General features: G+C 36.8%; 1 protein-coding gene across 1 annotated transcript in view; it reads left to right on the plus strand.

Annotated features, from left to right (window-relative positions):
* The first annotated feature begins 304 nt into the window (after positions 1-304).
* ZFAT (zinc finger and AT-hook domain containing) overlaps positions 305-21,297 on the plus strand; it is a 66,516-nt gene continuing 45,523 nt past the window's right edge. The window contains exons 1-3 of the mRNA XM_084212199.1: positions 305-470; positions 6,021-6,281; positions 15,503-15,676. Coding sequence (XP_084068325.1) covers positions 317-470; positions 6,021-6,281; positions 15,503-15,676 — 589 coding nt within the window. The 5' untranslated portion in view covers positions 305-316. The remainder of the gene's footprint in view (positions 471-6,020; positions 6,282-15,502; positions 15,677-21,297) is intronic.

The raw sequence follows: 21,297 nt of genomic DNA on the forward strand, positions 1-21,297 counted from the left end.
CTTCCTTTTGAGTCTTGTTAAAACATTTCTACGCTTTTAGCCAGAAGAAATTTTTTGCCCTATGAGGATCTAGCTAGGAGTTTGCCCATTTCCTAAATGAATTCATTTGGGGATGTATTATGGACGTGTTTATTTAGTGAGAAAACATTCATAATTTCACCTCATTGCTGACTGTTATGTGTCTTAAGTAAATTGTAGTTACTATGTTGACTGAGCCAAAAATCCCAGTAATTTATGGTAACTTAAATAACTTACATTTGGAAACACTAATTCCTTGTTTCTAAACTTGTTTTTTTCAGGGATCAATTCCATCTTCATGTGTAAGCTTTGTAACTTATTTTCACCAAATAAGTCAGAGCTGTTGTGTCATGTCTCCGAGAAACACACAGAAGAAGGGACTGGTGTGGATGACATCATTATTCCTCTCCAGCCTCTAACAGCACCCACAAACACAAGCAAAGATGGAGAAGGTACAGTCAGAAATTGAGAGAAATTTAATTTTCAGTGTTACATATTTTTTTTTAAATCTCTGGTTTGATGACTCTGCATTGTGCATAGAGTGGTTTCCATAGTTGGTTTTTATAATAAGCACTGTACAACTGCCACCCCAAATTTCATTCAGCACAGAATAGGTCACATGACAGATATGAATAAGCTCAACTTGTCTTATGGAACTATGGCCTTAGTTCATTAATTTTCAATGTGAACTATAGCAAAGTTTGCTTCCTACAGCTTTAATTGAAGCTCTGTAGTGGGAGCAGTGGGAAGATGGTCTAGCAGCAGTGAACAGCAGTCAGGACACCATGGATGAAGGTGTATCTTGAGACTTAGGTGTCCTTTTTGAGTTGTTTAACATGTTTGTTGTGATTCAGGTAATGTTAATAATTGAATTCCAAAAAGGAAGTGGCACAATTAATAATTTATAATTGTGTTTTGATAGCGATGTTGGTAAATAAAGCAATCAGAGGTTGAATTAGTTACACATAAAAGCTTTACTGTGCAATGGAAGAAGTTGTATTCATTCCTTTCCATTTTTAACTGATCATAATTTCCATCCTTTGGAATATTAGCAATGGGTTCAAAATAATTCGGACTTTTTATCTTCTTTTGTGCCCCTATTTAGTAATGGATTTATATTGCTGGCAAACCTCTTATTTAACACAATTACTAGGATTTTTCAATCATTAAAATTTCTGAATTTTAAAACCTATGTGCTTATGAATCAACTGCCCTCTAATATTGTACATTCAAGAATTTTTTTTTTGTTGTTAACATATATATGTGATGTTTCTTTGCTTATTTACCAGCAGTAATTCAGTAGTTATATTAACTTCATCAATGTAAGAAGATATTTCTAATAATGGTCATTTCGTATTTCACTAGAGCTGCTGTCTGCTCAGGGGGCTGGTGAGGAAAAATCTCACCAGAGTATTGTTTCACATAATGCCCAAAATTACCAGTCTATCAGAAGGTGATGAATAAATTTCAAATCAGTTTTCAAAATGTCATTCTAATTTTATTTTCATAGCACAGAATTAATTCCTTGGGCATGCAAAATGCATTTTCCTTTCTCCAGTCTTTGTTTCCTGTTATCCCTCCACCACATATGTTTTTGAGCACAGTGAGACTGGTACCTTGTAACATATTCATTTTAGTAAATGGCTCTTCGGTAAAATTCTCTTTGCATTTTTCGTAGGAGTGTCTGTTACTTTCTGTATTGTATGTGTTCAGCAGGCATTGTACATTTATGAGGATAGTTTGTAATTACCAATATGATCTGCTGCAACAGAAATTAGACATAATTAGCTTTTAAGAAAACAACTCTCAAATCTTATGTAAAATATAAAATTCTTCATACTTTACCTTTCTCATTATTCTTGGTGAATAATTTTATGTATCTGATGGGCTCATGTGATGCCACCTTTTTCAGGTTAGATAGCCCAGCTCTTTGACATCTGCTGTCAGTAAGAACGTCAAGGTAAATTACTTTTCCACAGTTTTCAACTCATATTCTAGGCATTCTTTAGAATTTTTCCTGTCCCATCAGACACATTGATTGGAGAAGATGGTTCTGAAGTCCCATTGATTTATTTTCTTTGTTCTGTTTTAAAAAAATACTGGATTCTACAGTTAAACATAGGATTTGGAAAGAATTCTTCTTTCAAAGCATCAATTATTCCTTCATGCTATGGAATCTGCAGCAAATAAAACTTAGAAAGTTTGTAGTATACAATTATTTGTCAGTGAACCAGTCTTTGTAGTAATTCAGTATTGTCACTGAAAGGAGAAGTAATTGGTGAATGACAGTCTTAGAAATTACAACCTTTAGTGCTTGGTGACTAATAGATGAACATCTTTTTGTCCTTTGAAAGTGTCATTTCTCTTCCAATTATTGGTAAATACTGTAGCTACCCCACAATTGGTACAGAAGAGTGAATGCTGAGTTGCTAATGGAGCTCTTTGTTCTGCCTGAGTAATGAATTAATGATTTTATAAGCACTGGGGACAAGTAAAGTGCTAGGCATGTCATATGTGTTTATTATAGTAGTGTTATTTTATTTACAGTGTTCTCTGCTGAATTTTGTTTAGTCACACCACTTTCCCATCATTAAGCCATGATCTATTTAGAGTTGATTCGTTCTAAATATTTTGGCACAATGATGTTAAAATTTTTTTATGAAGTAGGACCGAGGGTACCAGGGAGATGTTGCTGTTATACATCTATACACAGGTCACATTTTGTCCAGCACTGGAATGTGCCATCTTTGTTTTAGGAAATGACAGGTAATTGTAGTCATTCATACTCCAGTTTAGCCTAGGGCTTTTTATAATTCTTTACAATGATCTCCATTTTCTTCACAGTGCTTGTCAAAACTCAGGGCCCTATTTCATCCATTCATACTGTTATTACCTGATGGATTGTTGTTTGATTTGGGCTGCATCTAGATTATGGGATGCATGTCTCTGTCTGCTATGAAACCTCAAAGAAAGGTACAATCTGAGTATCATCATTTCCTCCAAGGAGTGCAGGTCATTAGGGTCACTTAGAACCACAGTGTGTGCATTAGCCTCACCCTTGCCTGACCACAGGATGCAGCCAGAGCCTGCATTCACACCTGGGGGACAGGAGGTGTTGCAGGTGCTGTGATACAAACACAGAACTGTTTTAAAATAAGGCTGGGGGTGAGATTTATATGGGTGCATTTGTGTGACACGGTGTGCAGAAGAGTCTGAGTATGGCCGTGTGCTGTTGTGACTGATGAAATGTAAGCTTTTTATACTGACATTTGAGGAAGGATTCATGTTGCATAATGTATCAAATGTTAAAATATGGTCATAAGGTTTAAGTGACGTTTGCACAAGCATTTTGTGACTTCTGAAAAACTTTTTGTATTAAATAGATTGATTTGGACAAGCTTATGTGAACAATTCCTGTGAAGGAACACTATAAAAATAGACACACAGTTTATTTCATTACTTGCTTTTTGAAGTGTCTTTTTTATGCCTTTGAGTACATAATTATACAGCATAGCACAGAATGTCTTTCCTGGATATTGCCATTGCTCATCCAATAGCAGGCAGCATAAAGATTGGTTTGAGTCAGTCAGTAATGAGTGCAAAATCCCCAGAAACAACTAAGTTGTTCTTGAGGGAACAGGATCTTAATTCAAAATCTTTTTAATGACCAATTTAAAACTTCTATTTATGACTAAACCTCCTTGAAATAAGTGTTAGGGGGGTTTTATTATTTACTTAATATACTGTTTTATTTTTAGCAGTTAAATAGATTATTTTTTCTGACAAGCAATATTTGATTAACTTGGTTATGTACTGGCAGATGAATGACAATATTCTGCTATTAAATTACTGTGTGCTGTTGATCTTATGTGGTTTGAGCTGGAATTTGTATACTGCAGCGTGAAGAGCTAACTGGGTGCAAGCTGGTAGAGAGACAGCTGGAATTTGTGGTTGTGTGCCTCATTAAAAAATTAATTCTGGCATTGTTAATTCAAAGTAGCTTGAGATAAGTTCTGTTTTGGAAAAAGGAAACCAAGGAGCAAGGAAAATAAATGACTGTGATAAACCTCAGAAGTTCTGGTGATGTTTTGGTGCTCACATGAGCCCTCCTGTTCCTGTGTTTGTTGCTTCCTGCCTCTTGCCACCAAACCTTTTACATGGCTGAGAACTTCTGTGAATTCTCCTACTGCTGGACACATTTACAAACATTTCTAAAATTTGCACATTCCTTGTTTATTTGCCACACCATTAATAGTCCCAGTGACAAGAACTGCAATTTTGTAAGCCATAGCAGTGGTTCTCTCACCAGCCATCTAAAGGAGCAGTTTTCATATTTCCACTTGCATGCAAGATTTTCTTTCAACTTCTGTCTTAATGCTGTTCTGTCTTTCATTAAATTTGCACTAAAACAGTCAGGAAGAAGCATCTCTTTGACCTGGTTTTTCTTAATTTCTTTTTGTTGGGTAATCTGATGATTGCATTGTAAAGGAATGAAAAGAATATCATACACAGAGAATATGGTGGTTGCATTCATTCCTCCAAGCCTTGGATTTAACTATTTTGTGGAAGTCTGACCAGCATCCGCATGTGAATTCCTCATGTTGGACACCAAACTGTGCCCTTTTGATGGGTTGATGTAAAGATCATTGTTGTTGGGTTTGTTATAATTGTTTGTTAATTTCTTCTACTTAAATACTGATTGCTGTAATGGATGGATATCAAAATAGCATGAATGGTAGCAGAGAGAGGCTTGAGAGCACTGAAATCACCCCTTTCTTTTTGGCTGAAATTGGCAAAATTACTTTTCCTAGAGTAGCATGAAAGTTCAGGACACTGGTGGAAAGTTGCAAAAAGTTATGGGAAACAGTTGTTTTTTTTCTATTCATAGTAAGGTTTTTTGGCAGTTTTATTTTGTTTATTTAAGGTGTTATATTAAGGTGTTCAGTCGCTTCTGTAAGAAGACAAAATGCTTTCTTTTTCATCCAATAGTAATTATATGGTTAATTCAAAGCTGTGGTCTCTGAGTGTGGGGTTTTGTTTGCCTGGTATGTTTTAGGGAAATGCTGACTAGGTTACAAATAACATGATGCTACCTTCCTCTGTTCTCCTGCATCATCTTCCTTTAAGATTCCCTAAGTAATTTCTTTTTCCATATCCTCTAAATCAACCAGTTCAATAAGGTCTTTCAGCACCTGTGCTTGGAAAATTTTTGTAGTTTAGGTTTTTTTAAATATTCTCTCTTTTTGTGGTTTTTCAGACTTCTACATTGTCAATCTCAATTTATCAGCACAGCAGTGATGACAGAAATCTTAAGCAGGAAATAGAATTTTCATGCATTTCTGTACATTGCCTGTCATAGATTTCATCAATATTTCCTCTACAGAAATGTGGAATTGTAAAATTATATTGTATTTATTAGGGGTTGTGGATGACTTCTTATTTTAATTCAGGAAACATTTTTTGCATTACTTCTGGAATTAATTTGTTACCAACAATTTTTTATGCCAGCTTTTGGCTAGAAAGTGCTGACAACCAAGAACCACAGAAAATATTAGGGAGTAATTTTTCACTATATCAAAAGGACAATGAGATTTTGGTTCTTAAGCATACATTGTTTTTCTCTGATTACTTCTCAATATCTGGATAATTTGTTTGGAAATGACTTAAATTAAAAGGCTTTTGTAGTGTTGAAACACAGTACAGCAATTTGGTAGTATACATGTGCTGATACAGTGCTTGCAGTGTAATTAACTAAAACTGTGGCACTTTGACATCTGCTGATGTCAGTAACATAAATGTTATTTCTTTGCAGCTACCAGAAATGCCAGCAAATACCACTGCTTGAAATAAGTTTGTGTGATGCTCACCTTTTTTTAAGCTTTTGGGATAACTCTCCTCAAATTTCATTCAAGGCACCTGTTTTTCAAAGATCAGATGGGTGTTAGCTAATTAGCCATGGAATTTAATTATAGTTCACTTTAAACTTTTATTTTCTTTTCTAGAGTTTCTTGTAGCAAAGAGGAAAAGGGGCAGACCAAAAGGGTCCACTAAGAAGTTTTGTGTGGATGAAGATGTGGCAGAAAATAACCCTGTTCCAAGCAAAGAGACTCCAGCTGGGACAGAGGAAGGCTCAGAACCATCAGAGGTCTCACCAGGCAGCCTGGAGTGCAGGAAATGCAATCGCAAATTCTCCAACACACGTCAGCTGACTAAACACATCTGCATTATTGTTCTGAATGAAGGAGAAGAAGAAGGAGATGGAGGTAAGGAAACATCCAGAAAAATATGTGAAGCAGGTTGTGAGACTGTGTGTTCCTACTATGAGACTTGGCTTGGAATCCCCAGGGCTGGCTTTAAATGGAGTGGAGTTGTCTGTTCCTTGTAACACAAAAAGGCAAAACTGAACTTAGATGAGGTATTTAAACTTCTTTCAAAGTGGTCAAAATGTTTATAACAGTAATGATTGTCTTACAACTACCTGAAATGCTTGTTTTTCATAGCAACTGTTCTGTTTCTCACAAAGTGGATTGTATTTTTTCAGTGAGAAGTGGTATAGGCCCTGCAGGTGAGTATCACACATAGGTCAGGAAGGATGATCCAGTACAGGGGTTTCTATCCAGTGTCTTCAGAAACCTGAGTTCTGTTCTCTTCTTTTGACAGAGTTTGCTTTTCTGAATGGCTTCTTTTACTGTATGAAAAATAATGTCAAACTCAAACAAAGTTTTGTGTGAATGATTGTCTTTGGCACAAGAGAGTCCAGTGTTTAAATTTAGCTTGAAGATTGATTTGGGTATATTCAGCCTCTCAAACTTTTAGTTTAGAACAGAGCAGAATGGAGTTATTTTCAGTTGTGAGGAACCTACAATGACCATCTCATCCAACTGCCTGACCAATTCAGGGCTGACCAGCAGTTAAAGCTGCTGCTAAGGGCATTATCCAAATGGTTTCTTAAACACTCAGTGGCTTGGGGCATTGAACCCCAATCTGTTTAAAGAGACATCAGTGAATATTCATTCAGAATAGAGTAGTTGAAGGGATGTACAGTAATCATCTCCTCTGCCTGCCTATTTAACTTTTTCCTCAGGTCAATGTCACATACATACAAAGCAATTACTTAGTCCAAATTACCTTAACTTTATGAGAGTTTTGTGTTAATGGTAAAATTCAGGTTTTGCTTTTGTTACAGTTGCTCAGTATGATACTGTGGATTCTGCTTGTAGACAAAATTTGCTACTGATTTTTTTTTTCCAGTTTCCTGTTACTCTTTCCAGTTTGTTGTGATTATACTCAATTAGTATGACTACTTTACTTTCATATATATGTAGAGTTTAACTTCTGTGGCAAAGCTTTATTAAAATAAGTTTAAAATACATTGATAGAGCAGAGATACTCTTGCTTTGATAAAGTACCTGGTTCTGTTTTACAGTCATCATTGGTACAATTTTTCAACTACACAAAATGACAGTTACTCCAGCTGTCCCACCTCTGACATCCTAAGTGTCAAAGCCCTCTGCTGTTTGTATTTGCATTATTTTAGAAATGTCATCTTTTCTAGTGTCCTTTTAAAATAAACTCTCAGGTCAAAGTATGAACTCAAATTACCTGTTCTTGACCTGTTAGCTCATTAGAGCTCCTAAATCTTCATTGGTTTCTCTACAAAATACACTGCAAATTTTCCAAACAAAATTGCTCATCCTTTTCCTTCTTCATAAATAGCCTCAGTTTTGGGCAAATGAAACATTTTTTTGTTTATTCCCTGGTAAAAGCAAAACAATCAAACAAAGTCAAACAGTCAAGCAACAAATGACTTGGGGTCACCAAAACAAGGGGTGCCAGTTTTTGGAAGCTTTATATCTTCACTGCAAACTGCTAAAGTGTTGGGGGCTGGTTTTATCCTGAAAACATAATTCTTCCTTGGAATATATCTGTGAAATTCAGTCCTCAGCTGTCTACTGATTACTGTCCCATCACAGGAAAACTTTTCACTTCTGGCTTTACTATATGAATTGGTTTGAGACAACTTTTCAGTTTCTGAATGTGGAGATGAAAGTAGCATGTGCATTATTATTTTCCTCTAAGAAAGTGTGTGAATACAGTCAGTAGCTCAAAACACTGCAGAATGGGCAAGAACAGTGTGTTCTCTGCCTGGGGTTCTCTATAACAGTCTCTGTAGTATTCCTCATAACCTTTTGCATAATCACAGAATCGCCAAGTTTGAAAAAGACATCCAAGGTTATGGAGTCCAACTATTAACACAGCATGACCATGTTCACCACTAAACCATGTCCCCAAGTGTCACTTTCACAGACCTTGTGAAAGCTTCCAGGGATGCTGAGTCCACTGCTTCCTTGCACAGCCAGTTCTGATGTTTGATCTCCTTTTCAATGAAGAAGTTTTCTCAATATACAGTCTAAACCTCCTCTGGCACAACTTGAAGCCATTTCCTCTCATCCTGTCTCTTGTTACCTGGGAGAAGAGGCCAACCCCCACCTGGCTACAGCCTCCTGCCAGGCAGTTGCTGAGAGTGATAAGGGACCCCTGGATCCTCTGCTCCAGGCTGAGCACCCCCAGCTCCCTCAGCTGCTCCTCACCAGACTTGTGCTCCAGCCCCTTCCCCAGCTCCATTGCCCTTCTCTGGACCCACTCCAGCCCCTCAATGTCCTTTTGTAGTAAAGGGCCCAAAATGAGCATGGGATTTGAGGTGTGACCTCAGCAGTACTGAGTGCAGGGGGACAGTCCCTGCCCTGGTCCTGCTGGCCACATTCATTCTAATAATATGTCAAGGTGCCAAGGTGCCATTTGCCTTCTTGCCCACCTGGGCACATGCTGGCTCATGTTCAGCCACTGTTGACCCACAGCTCCAGGTCCTTTTCTGCCAGGCAGTTTTCCAGCCCCTCTGCCCCCAGCCTGGAGCACAGCATGGAGCAGTTGTGACCCAGGGGCAGGACCTGGCACTTTGCCTTATGGAGCCTCACACAATTGGCCTCAGTCCACTGATCCAGCCTGTCCAGATCCCTCTGCAGAGCCCTCATGCTTCATACCATGGCATGAGGTATTTTTTTGCTGTTCTGCTCTTTTCTTAAAGTTTCCTTTTTATTACGGTTGATTTTTTTGCTTCCTATTAAACAGATGTTTTCAGGTAAGTATTTAGAAATACAGGCAGATCTTTCTTGTACTCTAAGAGTCAATTTAGAGCCCATCATTTTATCAGTAATTTTTTTTTTCTTGAATCCACTCTTGCCAATTTTCTTAGAGCTGGATGAAAGTTTTTATTAAAGGACTTTGAATCTTCCAGAAATATAATGCCTGCTTCTGCATGTCAGAGGCAGTTCAAAATAGATGGTTAAAATTCACAAGCAGCTTTAACTAACTGCAGGTTCTTCTCACTTGGTCTTTGACATTTTGACATACAGGTTGGTTTTTTTTTCTCTTTTATCTATGTATTTTCCAACTTGAAATTACTAATCTGTTTTTTTAATACTTCTGAGATATTTCTATAGTTTTAAAGTTTAAATCACTTTCTCATCTTTTTAATTTCTTGCAAAACTTAGCACTCTATGGACATCTAGTTCATAGTCAGATGTTTTCACTTTGCACTGTGTCTGGCTGCAGGGGAGTTAATTTCTTCATAGCAGCTCATATAATGCAGTGGTTTTTATTTTTGACCAAAATAATGTTTTGGCTATTGCTAAATATGCTAAGCATGAAAATATTGAAAAAATATATATATAGTTATTCTGTGTGATATTCTCTGTTCAAAGAAATCTAATAAATGTTTTGAGCTGGATCTCAAATATTCATGGAGGTCTCCAAGTAATAAAATGCTCTGCTGTCTTTTCTAGGTCGACAAGAAAAGTGCTGAAATCCCTAACATGACCGGCATTTAAAATAAATACATCACTAAAAACTCTGGTTGAAGCTAGGCTTGAAACTTCATTGAAGCAGCACATGTATTTGTCAGAGGAATAGCTGGTAGATGCAGTGGGCCTCTGCTGTTCCTTGCTTCTGTAATTAGTGATCTGCATTGGTCTCTGAGATCAGACACTCACTGGGAGTTCTCCTGCTCTTTCCAGAGTCACCAGGCCCTACTGATTATTGACACCCTCTGTGCATCTCATTTGATCCTTTAAAACATAATGATTGTCTTCACCCTGTGGGCCCTTTCACTAAAACAAAGCAAAAAAAGTGGTTCTTATTTCAAATCTGGAGGGTTGACCTGCCTGGACTCCAGGATGCTCAGGAAGCAGCTCCTCAGCTGGACTGGAAAGAGAAAATAAAACAAAAGGCTTGTGGGGAGAGATCACTCACCACTTACCATCACAGGAAAAACAGACACAATTTGGCCAAATTAACTTATTACCAATCAAATCAGAGGAGGATAATGAGGAATAACCCCAAATCTCCATCAGAGAAGCCAAACTGTATCCCCCCTATTACCATAACATGGCCACACAAAGCCAATACAGCACAGCATTAAAAAATGTCCATTGTATTTCAAATTTCCCCATGTACATGCTTAGTAAATATATTTTTTCATTGAGGGCTTATTTGCCTAAGCAAGTTGCTGTTTTGTAAGCCAAACTGTGTGTACACCTATTTCTCTTTCTTTTTGGTTAAACAAAGTTAACAGTTCTGGCTAATGATTTGGGTCTGGCTGGCAAGATAGAAGAGAGGACATTTAATGACTGGGGAGTGGCATTCAGTTGTAAGACAGATTACAGTCCCTTCTCTGGAGTGAACCATTCAATCCTGAAGTGGGAGCTTACATATATCTTAAAAATGTCACTTTTGGCCTTAGTTTAAAATGGTTTTGCCATCAGCTGGATTCTAATTTAAATTAATTCTTCCTGCAAGTAGAATGTCATTCTCTGCAGGAGAAACAATTGCCTGTTAATTTCAAATGGCCAGTTCACTTTCTTTTTTCTAAGCTGCTCTCCTGCTGCTATAAAATATCGCTTCTTAGAGGCTAAAAACTAGTAATTTGGATGAAGAGTAACATGCCAGTTAAGGCTGTGTAGCTATGCCTGCAAAATGTCGTACATCCAATTACAGATGCTGAGAGCAATCCCTTCAATTCATGACTCCAGCAGAATCCTGGGACAGATGAAGGATGCACTTCAATGGGACTCTGGAAGCCCTGATTAATTCAGAGCTGGCAGTAGCTCTGCTGATCAGCAGCCCATACCAGTCCTGGATTGAGTTTGAGGCAGCTCAGCATTGTGTTCCTTGCACAAACACGTGTGCCTGGCGCTGGGGAGGGTGCTCTGTCTGTCCATCTGTCTGTTGGATCCAAGTGCCAGCTGACAAAGTGCTGAGATGGCTGCTCAGCAAGGGAGGTGCAGAGTGAGACAGTTGGTCTAAACAAACCTCTTCAGGAGCAAGGAAAGGCTTTTAATGCCTGGAGAAACTCAGCTTAGCTATTCAAGTGGCATATACTCCATTTTCTCATAAATAATCTTGAAATCATCCAAGGGTGTTCCTTTATAACTCATGGTAGTTATAAGACAGCAGAACTTTGCTAGTTGAGGTGGACAAAGCATTTATTTGTCACTCTAATCCATGATCCTAACAGTGAAGGAATTTTTTTCCAGGAAGGCAGCTAGATGCTGATGAGATGGCCGCATACTACAGAAAGTCTGTTTGAGCCCTGTGGTCAAAGTTAAAGGTCTTTTTCATTAAAACATCCTTTTGTGTCCCTTTCAATCCTTTCCTAAAGCACACCTTCCACTTCAGGGTTTTTTTTTGGTGTACAGAAAGTTCAGAAACAAAGCAGCTGTCATTGAGAATTAAGGTGTTTGTTCATTTGGTGATTTGATAGGGAGTGTTGGTTTGAAGCATTTTTAAGTCTCAGGTTACACACAGACCACAAAATAGTTCTCTGTGTAGCAAAAAGTATTGTAAATGGGTATACCCCAGCTCCTTATCAACAGATTGTTTCTGGAAGTCTGTTTCAGGCAGGGGTAGAATGGGGCTACTGCCATCAACAGGCATCAAATTAGTGAATAAATTTTAAGATTTAACTATCAGAACTAGATCACTGTAGTAAGAGGATTTTTTGTTTTTTATATCAGTTCTCATGTGAGGATGAGAATGTTCTTACAGATCCTCAGCACTAGTAGCAGATGTATGAGCAGGAAATCCATGGAGTTTTCTCACTGCTTTTTCTCACCAATCTATGTGTGGGCTTTTTTTGTGTTAACTGAGATTGCACAGCACTCAGTAGCTTCCTCACACCTTTGCTCATGCTGAATGTGATCCTCCTGTTAGGGGATGGGTGTTTTCAGCTCATGTTGAGGAAGCTGAGATTTTTTGTCATAATAGACAATTCAGATTGAGTTCTTTGTTTGAAGTACTTACCAGCTTTGGGTTTTGTAGGAAAAATTTTTTGTATGGCTGTAATTTTTAGTGCTTAGCCTACATGCACAAATATTCTACATGTATGAAACAGCTCCATTTTAACAAAGAAATATTTTTATATTGCAATGCTGTATGTTTTTTTAAGTCTTTTAAAATACTATTTGTGGTCTGTTTTGAAATCAGGGAGACAGTCAGCAGTGTTTATTGTAATACATCTCTTCACCTTGACCCTTGGTTGGACTTAAAGAACTGCCAAACTGATCTGCCTGACAGAGGCAAGTCAGGAAAGAAAGCAATGTGAAACATTTGTTGGCTACTGTGGTCATAGTTGTTCACTAACATGGATCACAAACAAACTCAAATCTTTAGTTCTCCTTTTTTTAGTAGAATTCCATTACTCAAAAGTTAATAGAGTTGCATATTAACATGAAAAGGTAATAAATGGTTTTGTTATTTGTCTTCAGCCACTTTACTTTGTCATTAAACTGATTAATGGCTAGAATCTTTCTAATGGTATAGAAAGGAGAGTTTATGAGTAAGGTGCTTGGATTCTATTCATATAACTGCTAGGAATTACATGATCCTAGCAAAGTGGACAAAATTCCATTCCCCTCATCAGAGCTTTCATTCCAATATATGGTTCTGGATTTCTTTTAGCTAAAGCGTGTTTTGTCCATAGGCATATAAAATCTTTTGGGTTTTTTTCCTAATGCTTTTCAGTTTTGCTTACTGCCCACTTGAACAAAAGCAGAGTAATTAATTAATTAATTAATAAGCCAGTATGTGAAGTACCCTCAGAGAAACAATTCAATAAGCAGATTACATTCTCAGGCACATGGTGTGGCTCTTGGGGACAGTCCTGTGCAGGGCCAGGAGTTGGACTCCATGATCCTTGTGGATCCCTTCCAACTCACTTTATTCTGTCATTCTGTGAATTCAGATTCTTTATGAGAAGACTTTATTGGTTGGTAGCCTGGTCCTGCTGAGAAATTTGTGATGATTCATTTTATTCTTGCTAATAAACTAACAGAGGCTGTTTAATGAAGAAAATGTGGAAATATGTGTTTGTTTCATGGAATCACTAAGGTTAGGAAAGAACTGTAAGATAGAGTCTGACTGTCTCCTTACACCCCTGCTCAGCATACCAAAAGAAACCACTGCACAAGTAGCTTCTGTTTGAAGGGGATTTTTCTTTCAATCTTCAGATATCCCTTTCAAGTATTGCAGAAAAATATCAGTGTTAGAACTGTGTGCTTTTAGTATAAATGAATAATTTACAACTATATTAAGGAGTTAAATGGGAGCATTATGAAACTCTTTATATCTATAAAGCAGCAATGTTTTCCAAAATCATAGAAGTCCACAGAGAAGAACCTAGTTGAGAAGAGGCATAGATCAAGGAATTTTTGTAATGAAATTGGAAAAATCATTAGTAGGTGTTGAAAAACTGGGGACTCTCCAGGCAGAGGAGCTGGAAGCTGGGCAGAATCATGGCTGGCAGTGTTTGAATTCAGTTTGCTTTGTGGTTGTTCCTCATTCTGGAGACTCTAAATATGAATTTCAGGTTTGCAGTTTACTGCCAGTTGTCAGCATACAGATTTCTGTCTCAGGATGCCTGAGAAAGCTAAACTTCTTCCTGCACACCTTGTTTCCTTCTGGTTCTGTGTCTAGTAAAGAAATTGTGGTTTATGCAGGTTATGTGATCAGCCTTACGCATGCTGCTTTAGCTTCTGCTTGTGTCCTTCATTTTTGTAAGGAACAGCCAGGACACTTTAAACCTGTGTTCCATTACAGTCAGGCCACAGAGACAGTCTTTGTTTCAATCTCAGCTGAGTATTTACAAAATATTTCTGGAATTAAAACAGCTGCTTCCATGTTGTATATTTTTTCACTCCTTCTGCTGTTTCCTTGACAGAAACAAGTCTGGACACTACAGGCTTTCCTCTCACTGTTTTTTTATTTATATTTTGTTTTCCTATCTCATTATGGCAGCATATTTTGTATATGCATGGAATTACTCACTCTGGAGATTGAATCGACTGATGTAGATTGAGAGAGGAAGAAAAAAAAAAAACCTCACTGGTTTTATTTACTATTTCCTTCCATTAGTTTCTTCTTTCCTTGTTCATGGCCTCTGGAACATTTGCATAATGCCTTAATTTGCTGACTTCATTTTTTCTTGTCTGCATCCTCTACCACTTCATCTAATATAAGAAATTTTATTTGTGTAAACTTAAAAGTTCTCTGGTTTTTTTATCTATGCTGCTAATTATTTATCTAAAAAGACACTGTTGGTTTAGGGTTTTTTTTAACTTTTATTTTTATTATTTAGAATTTCAGTAAAGGAATTCCTCATTTACTTTAAAAAAGAAATCAGCTGATTACTGGCTATTCATTGTTATCTCAGAAGAGTTTTGTATACAGCTGTTGTGTGGCTTTCTAGTTAACAGGTTGAAAACTTATCCTATTTAAGAGGTTGAAGACATTCTGAATAGCAAAAGGGAATGATTTGGAAGTGCAGGCCTTCAAAATGAGGAGTTACATGTCAGGGTTAGGTTGAAACAAAGAACTGTTTTGACCCCCAATTATTTTTGAATCCATACTAAAAAAGAAAATTATGTTTCTGGCTGTTGATTTACAATAACAGAAGTGGAAGAAGGTCTAATCCAAAGAGATGATCAATAGACTTGCCTGTAAATAAGATGGATAATGAAGCCTATACTAGAAAAAATAATCCTAAGATTGTCAGAACAATTAAATATGGAAAAGAGAAAAATTAATTATTTATTACTTGCAAAATTATGAGATCTTCGACAAAGTTTGTAGCATTTTCACAGAAATCTACAACAATGTGAATGAATTTAGAGACACATGTTTCTGAGAGTTCATTTTTTTTAATTTTGATTTTTTTTCTCTTATTTTCTTTGTATAAGTATCATACTAGTTTTATTAAATAGAGGAGAGGAAGGTTCCCCTTTGGGCATCATGCAGCACATCTTGTTTTGATAACATCTTTCTTTCTACTGTAGCATAAATTTTCTCTCCATTTGTTCTTTCAGTGTTAGAAACTGTGTTACCTGCATTGCTTTTGTACATAGTTACCTTCTTTTTGATGTTTGCTCTTTAGGTAATGATTCTGACGTTGACCTTGACAGGAAGGAAGATGAGCGAGAAAAAACTCCCAAGAGGCCCAGAGCTCAGAAAACAGAGAAAACAGCTTCAACTAAGGAGACCGAGCAGGTTTCAGGAGCTAAAAATCCTATTATAAGTGTGGTTTTGACAGCCCATGAAACTATTCCAGGTAATCAAAATCACCAATTATATAATTTATTTTTTTTAATTATGCTGACACTGTATAAAACATTCACTGGTCTAAAACAAAATTGCTTAGAATATTTAGTGTATGAAAAATATTTAGCATTATTTGATTATCATGATATAGAGTCTCCACATGTGACAGCTACATAATTGTAGAACTTCAGTCACATTTCTACATAGATACAAGAAATGCTGGACCTGGCTGCAGTTAACCTCAGTTACTGCATTAACATCAGTTATGTTTAGTCTGTGAATAGTTTTAAAGAAAATGCTAAAACACTGACCAGAGAACAGAAAAGTGCATATATATTTGAAAATCAAGTTCTGCATAATGATTAGAGGATTCAAACAATTTAGTTAAACCTAGATTTGCATTTGACTGTTTATATAAACCATTAACTGGTTATAAAGCATTAACCATTCTGACTCACTGTCAGAATCCCTTTTTTCTAGTTTTGTGAATTATTTTCAGCTTTGTGGTTTTATTCTTCTCCTTTTCATTATTGTTAACATTTCTGAGTATTTGTTTTGCTTGTAACTATCAGAACAACTTTAAGGTCTTCATTTTGTTGTTGTGGGTTGGAAGCTAGCAGGATTCTCTGTGTTGTTAATATCTTTTGATATTGATACCTGTGATATGCTGGTTCAGGGACTCATGGAGGTGTAAGTAAATTAACACCTTGAGGTGTTAATTTATGAATATAGACAAACCTCCCCTCCTCAGAGCTTTTGGAAAGAGCCATAACTGGAGATTCTCCTCTCCTGATGCTAAATTTTATGCACTTTGTAAGAGTTTTTATCTTAGGCTTTTATACTTCTGGCAAGGACTAGAAGAATTTCCAAGAGGGGAAGGAAGGACATGTTGGATAATGCAATCAAAGATCCATTTACTCACAAAACTGGCCTAAAAAAGGCAAATGAAATAATAGTAAATATAGATAATGAAGCAAATGTATGAAGCATGTGATGCAGGAGAGGAATGTAAATCTAGTGGATGCTGTTGCTTTAATTACTACCTAGTAAAATTTTTCTTTGGAAACCCAAAATTTTGGGCTTTCTTGCCCAAAACCAAAAAGATTGTTGAGGTACTCAAAATAGTAAAAAAACTTTGGAGGAACTTGGGCATAGTACATCAAACATTCAGAAGGCTTTAATGAACCAAAGGGATTTTTGGTCAAGTATGAACCTGCAGCAGTTTTTGAAGGTCCTCTCATCTGTTTGGCTGACAATTACATTCAAGTTCCCAGCTAAATTATATGTAATAAAAAAGTCAGTACTCTTCAAAAAGTTATGAATTGTCACCCAACTTTCCAGAATTTGGAAATTTTAGAAGATACAATATCAGTGATTAAAAATTCAAAAGAAAAATATTTAATGCAAATATCATATAATTTATTTTTCATTGATTTTCCTTCTATTTTTTTCCATTCGTTTCCACATTCTAATTATTTCTTAATGTCACTAGCAATTCTTAGACAGTTCCCCTTGCTCAGTAATACTTAAATGTCTGGAGTTTTTAATAAAGATCTTTCATAGTCTTTTTCATAGTAATTTTTCTGGAGATTTATCTTGTGCTGAAGGGATGAGTAACTGCTATAGATTGCAGTTGAAGAATATAAATCGATGAAATAGTTCTCCCTTTTCTTCTTTCTGTATACTAGACCATCTGTAATGTTAAGTTGAAAATAAAGTTTAAAGTTCCTTAAGCACTATCTAAACTAAGTCCTTTCTCTGCAAGCATTAACAATCTCTACCCACCTCTTACCTAGTTTTGAGGGTGCATGGAAATATGCCATTTTTGTGTCCATTACAGTAAAATTCTGTTGGAAGATTTCACATGACAATTAGAAAAATAGAGAAGGCCTTAAGAATTAGATGTTTTTTATTCCCAGTACAAAGGAACTACTTAGACTGTGTTTTTCCCCTCTTAAATAAAAGATTCTTCTAGAAGTATTGCATTGACATATTGATGTAGCATTGCTAAACACTAATGAGGTTTGGGACAATGCTTTGTGTCATTGAGATTATGACTAAATGGATGTTTTCAAAATCCCTTTGAACAAACAGGATCAGTCCGTTTTTAATTTCCCAGAGAGGAGGTTTGGGCAACTTTGATTTTCTCTGGTGTTCCTCTTCTGTAATGTTTTCTTGGGAGGCATATGAAAGGTAATAGATTTACAGCTATAGAAATCTGAAAGCTGGCATTAACCCACAGAGTAAATACAGTTTGAATAAAAGTTGTAGTTTCTTTTTTCAGTGCAGGCCTTGAAGTTCCTTGATAGGCTTGAGAGGTGAGCCTGGGCAAAGCTCCTGCAGGGCAAGGGCAAGCATAGGGTCCTGCCCCTGGACATGGAGGGATGGGATAAGGGGAAATAGCTTCAAACTGAAAAAGAGAAAGGGTAGTTTTAGATTAGGTTGTAGGAAGAATTTCTTCACTGTGAGGGTGATGAGGCATGGAAAAGTTTGCTCAGAGAATTTGTGGCTGCCTCATCCCTGGAAGTGTTCAAGGCCAGGTTGGATGGGGCTTTGAGCAGTCTGGTGTAGTGGAAGGTGGCTCTGCTCACAGCAGGCAGGTTGGAATTAGATGGCCTTTGAGGTTCCTTCCTACCCAAACCACTCCATGGTTTTATAATTGGAGGGATGTGCAGACCTTCAAGAGAAGGAGTGCTGAGTTCCTGAACACACCAAGACATCAGATCAAACACAGGACAGTTTTTTGGAAGCATCACAATTAAGACTACAATTATATGCACTTCTGAAAATTGTTTTGAATGGCAGACACATTTATTTTTAAGTCTGTCTTTAGGAACAAATGAGTAAAATTGTCCAAATATTCCATCTTCTTGGTTTTTAATGTCTTTTGTTTCCCATGTTTAAATTCTGTAAATTATCAAGGTGTCAAAAACCAATTTATTATTCATGCTCAGTTAGTTTGATTCAGGAGAGATGTGAACATTTAAATTATTGTTTTATGTAAATTCTGTAATATTTTAAAGACTCAGCTTGTTGCTAGATTAGTTTTAAGTTCCTAGGAAGATGGTTAGTGGTAGATTTTTTTTGTTTGTTTGTTTGTTTTCAAGAAATTTGAAGAAATGAAGTATTCAGTTTCTTGGGAATAATTATTTTTTGTTTTCTAAAGGCGTTGGATTTTTTTTCAACTACAAATTCTTGATACAGCACTCTGAAGGCTTTTCTCTCCCTGATTTCCCCTGTCCAGAAAAGTCCACCTGAGATCTCACACTACTGTGTGAGAGGATTCTATCTGTAATCTCTGAGCACTTAGTTCCTTCTTCCATTGAAATTTTTGGGCAGTGGGGAAGAAGTGGAAGAATATAATTTTGCTTACTATTTTGGGACTGACTTAGTTTAACTGGTGGCAGTCTTTTTAACTGATAGCAGTATTTTTAAAGATAATTTCTGTTCTGTAGCTCATGGAATGATGGTTGTGGGTTTATGACACATTTGAATGGATTTAGTATCAGGAAAAATGATCCTCCTGGGGAAAGGAGGAGGACTGGGACTGCCCCTTTTCAGAGTATCTTGGTCAGTAAGTACAGATTGCTCAGATTGCTGTCACAAACAAGTGGTGTTCTTCAGCCCCAGCTTTCTGTCCTTCAAATCACTGTGCCTGTTGATGCACTTCTGTTGTGGACCACACTAGAACATTAATAGTGTATTTGCAGAAGGAGAGAAATGATGTAGATTTTGGGTAGATCCCCTCTCTAACCCTATTCATGATCTCCTGTGCTGGTACTTTTCAGGCATCACCAACATGAAGTTGAATGGAGGGCCAGAGAAAAGATGCTGTCCTTATGCTAACTTAAAGCAAACATTGAATTAGGCAAGGTTAGGAAAAGGAAACCTTTCCCCTCTGAATGTGAGCAGGTGTTCATGTTGTTGTGGGTTTACAGAATGATTTAGCTCAGCCAGTCTAATGTCCAGCTCTGGTGAAAGGGGTAATCTTCATCCTCCCATACATGGGTCTGCGTTTCTATTTTTGTCTGAATTAAAATGGGTTCAATCTCAGCGTGACCTAACCTACACAAATATTAAATGGTCTTTTTGCTTTTTTTTAGCTTTGTTTGGAGGGTTAGAGATAGCTTTGCATGGAGAGCTTTGGCATTATGGGCAGGGTTGGTTTCTGATGACTTTGAGAACTGTCTTTCTATGGATCACACTCATTTGGAGCACATTTCACAGGATACTGTGGAAACTGGAAAAACACATTCCTTCAAAAAGAGATTGAAAGAAACAAATATTCACTTCATATCCATAGCACATTGTTTTAACTGTACAGATCAAAGTTATGGTCTGTACAGTTAAAATCTGTTATATATACCTACATGATGAATTTTTTTTTTATACTTCAGCCAAAGTCCTTTTTTAAAACAAAAAGTTGGTCTAAGGGCAGCATGCAGCATCTCTATAGGAAAGAAAAAAGACACTTATTGTGTAAAGTCTCATGGATTCTGACAGTTGAGCTGGTGTTTGCATTAGATTATCATATTTAATATGTATCAATTAATATGTCTAAATCCCATCTTGAATGCATTTTCAGTCTCTGTGACATTAGGCAGTAACTGTTCCATAACTTAATTAAATGTGGGGTGAAAATGTATATTCCCTTAGTTTAAGTTTGCATTTACTTGTTTTTTGTGGGTTGCAAGATAATGATTATTCACACTTTTTTTTTCACAGTATTGCTAATTACAAAGTTTTTTCTGATATTTCACTTTCAGTTACCTCTTTTCCAAGCTGAAGGTCTCTGAATTCTGTATCCCTTTCCCAAACAAAATACTTCTGATTTTGTCTTTGTTACTGTTTTCTGAAGTTCTTCTTTATCCTTTTTTTGTGATCTGACTTGAAGCTTTAGGACATTTGCAGAATTTAGTTGAATTAATAGGAATTAGGTTTATGTTCTTTCCTGGTTTATTTCTGATCCATTCCTGATAATTCCATTACCTTTTAGACTGTTGATAAATATTGGATAACTCTGTAGTGAAGGACAGGCTGTTTTTCTAAGGGACAGACTGTAAGACACTGGAGGCCATCTCTGAGTTTGAGCCAGAGATGAGGCTCACTGGGTAATGCTTATCTGTAGAAGCTGCTGTCAGAATGCCATGAAGAGCTCAAATCTTATTCTTCTGAAGGCAGATTTACTTAGGTGATATTGACTGAAAAGAGGAAAGCAAAAGGCATAAATAAAGTCTAGTAAACTAAAGTCGATTCTGACTTTAAAATAGAGATATGATAGTGCTGATGGAAGGATTTTTGTGAAAGAAATGATCAGTACAGTAAACTTTTTTTTTTTTTTACCCTGATATTTATATGCTTTGACTTCTTGAAATGATTGCCTAGGGAAGTAGGAAAACCTTTATCTTCTTTAGTGGCATTTGATGTTTTTTAATGAAAAATAAGACCTTGTATGTGTTTGCCTTGTTCTTAGGCATTTCCCTAACCTGAATACTGAGGGCATTCTTTTGGGATTTGGGACATGTGGGGACTAGGCTGGGTAGAGCCTAGAAACTAATTTTCTCACTTCCTGGGCATGTGCTGTAGTTATTAGTTTGTGATCTAGTGCTGTGGCTGCTGGTCTCTTGGCAC

The sequence above is a fragment of the Fringilla coelebs genome (genome assembly GCF_963513975.1).
Source record: "Fringilla coelebs genome assembly, chromosome: 1".
NCBI classification, from domain to species: domain Eukaryota; kingdom Metazoa; phylum Chordata; class Aves; order Passeriformes; family Fringillidae; genus Fringilla; species Fringilla coelebs.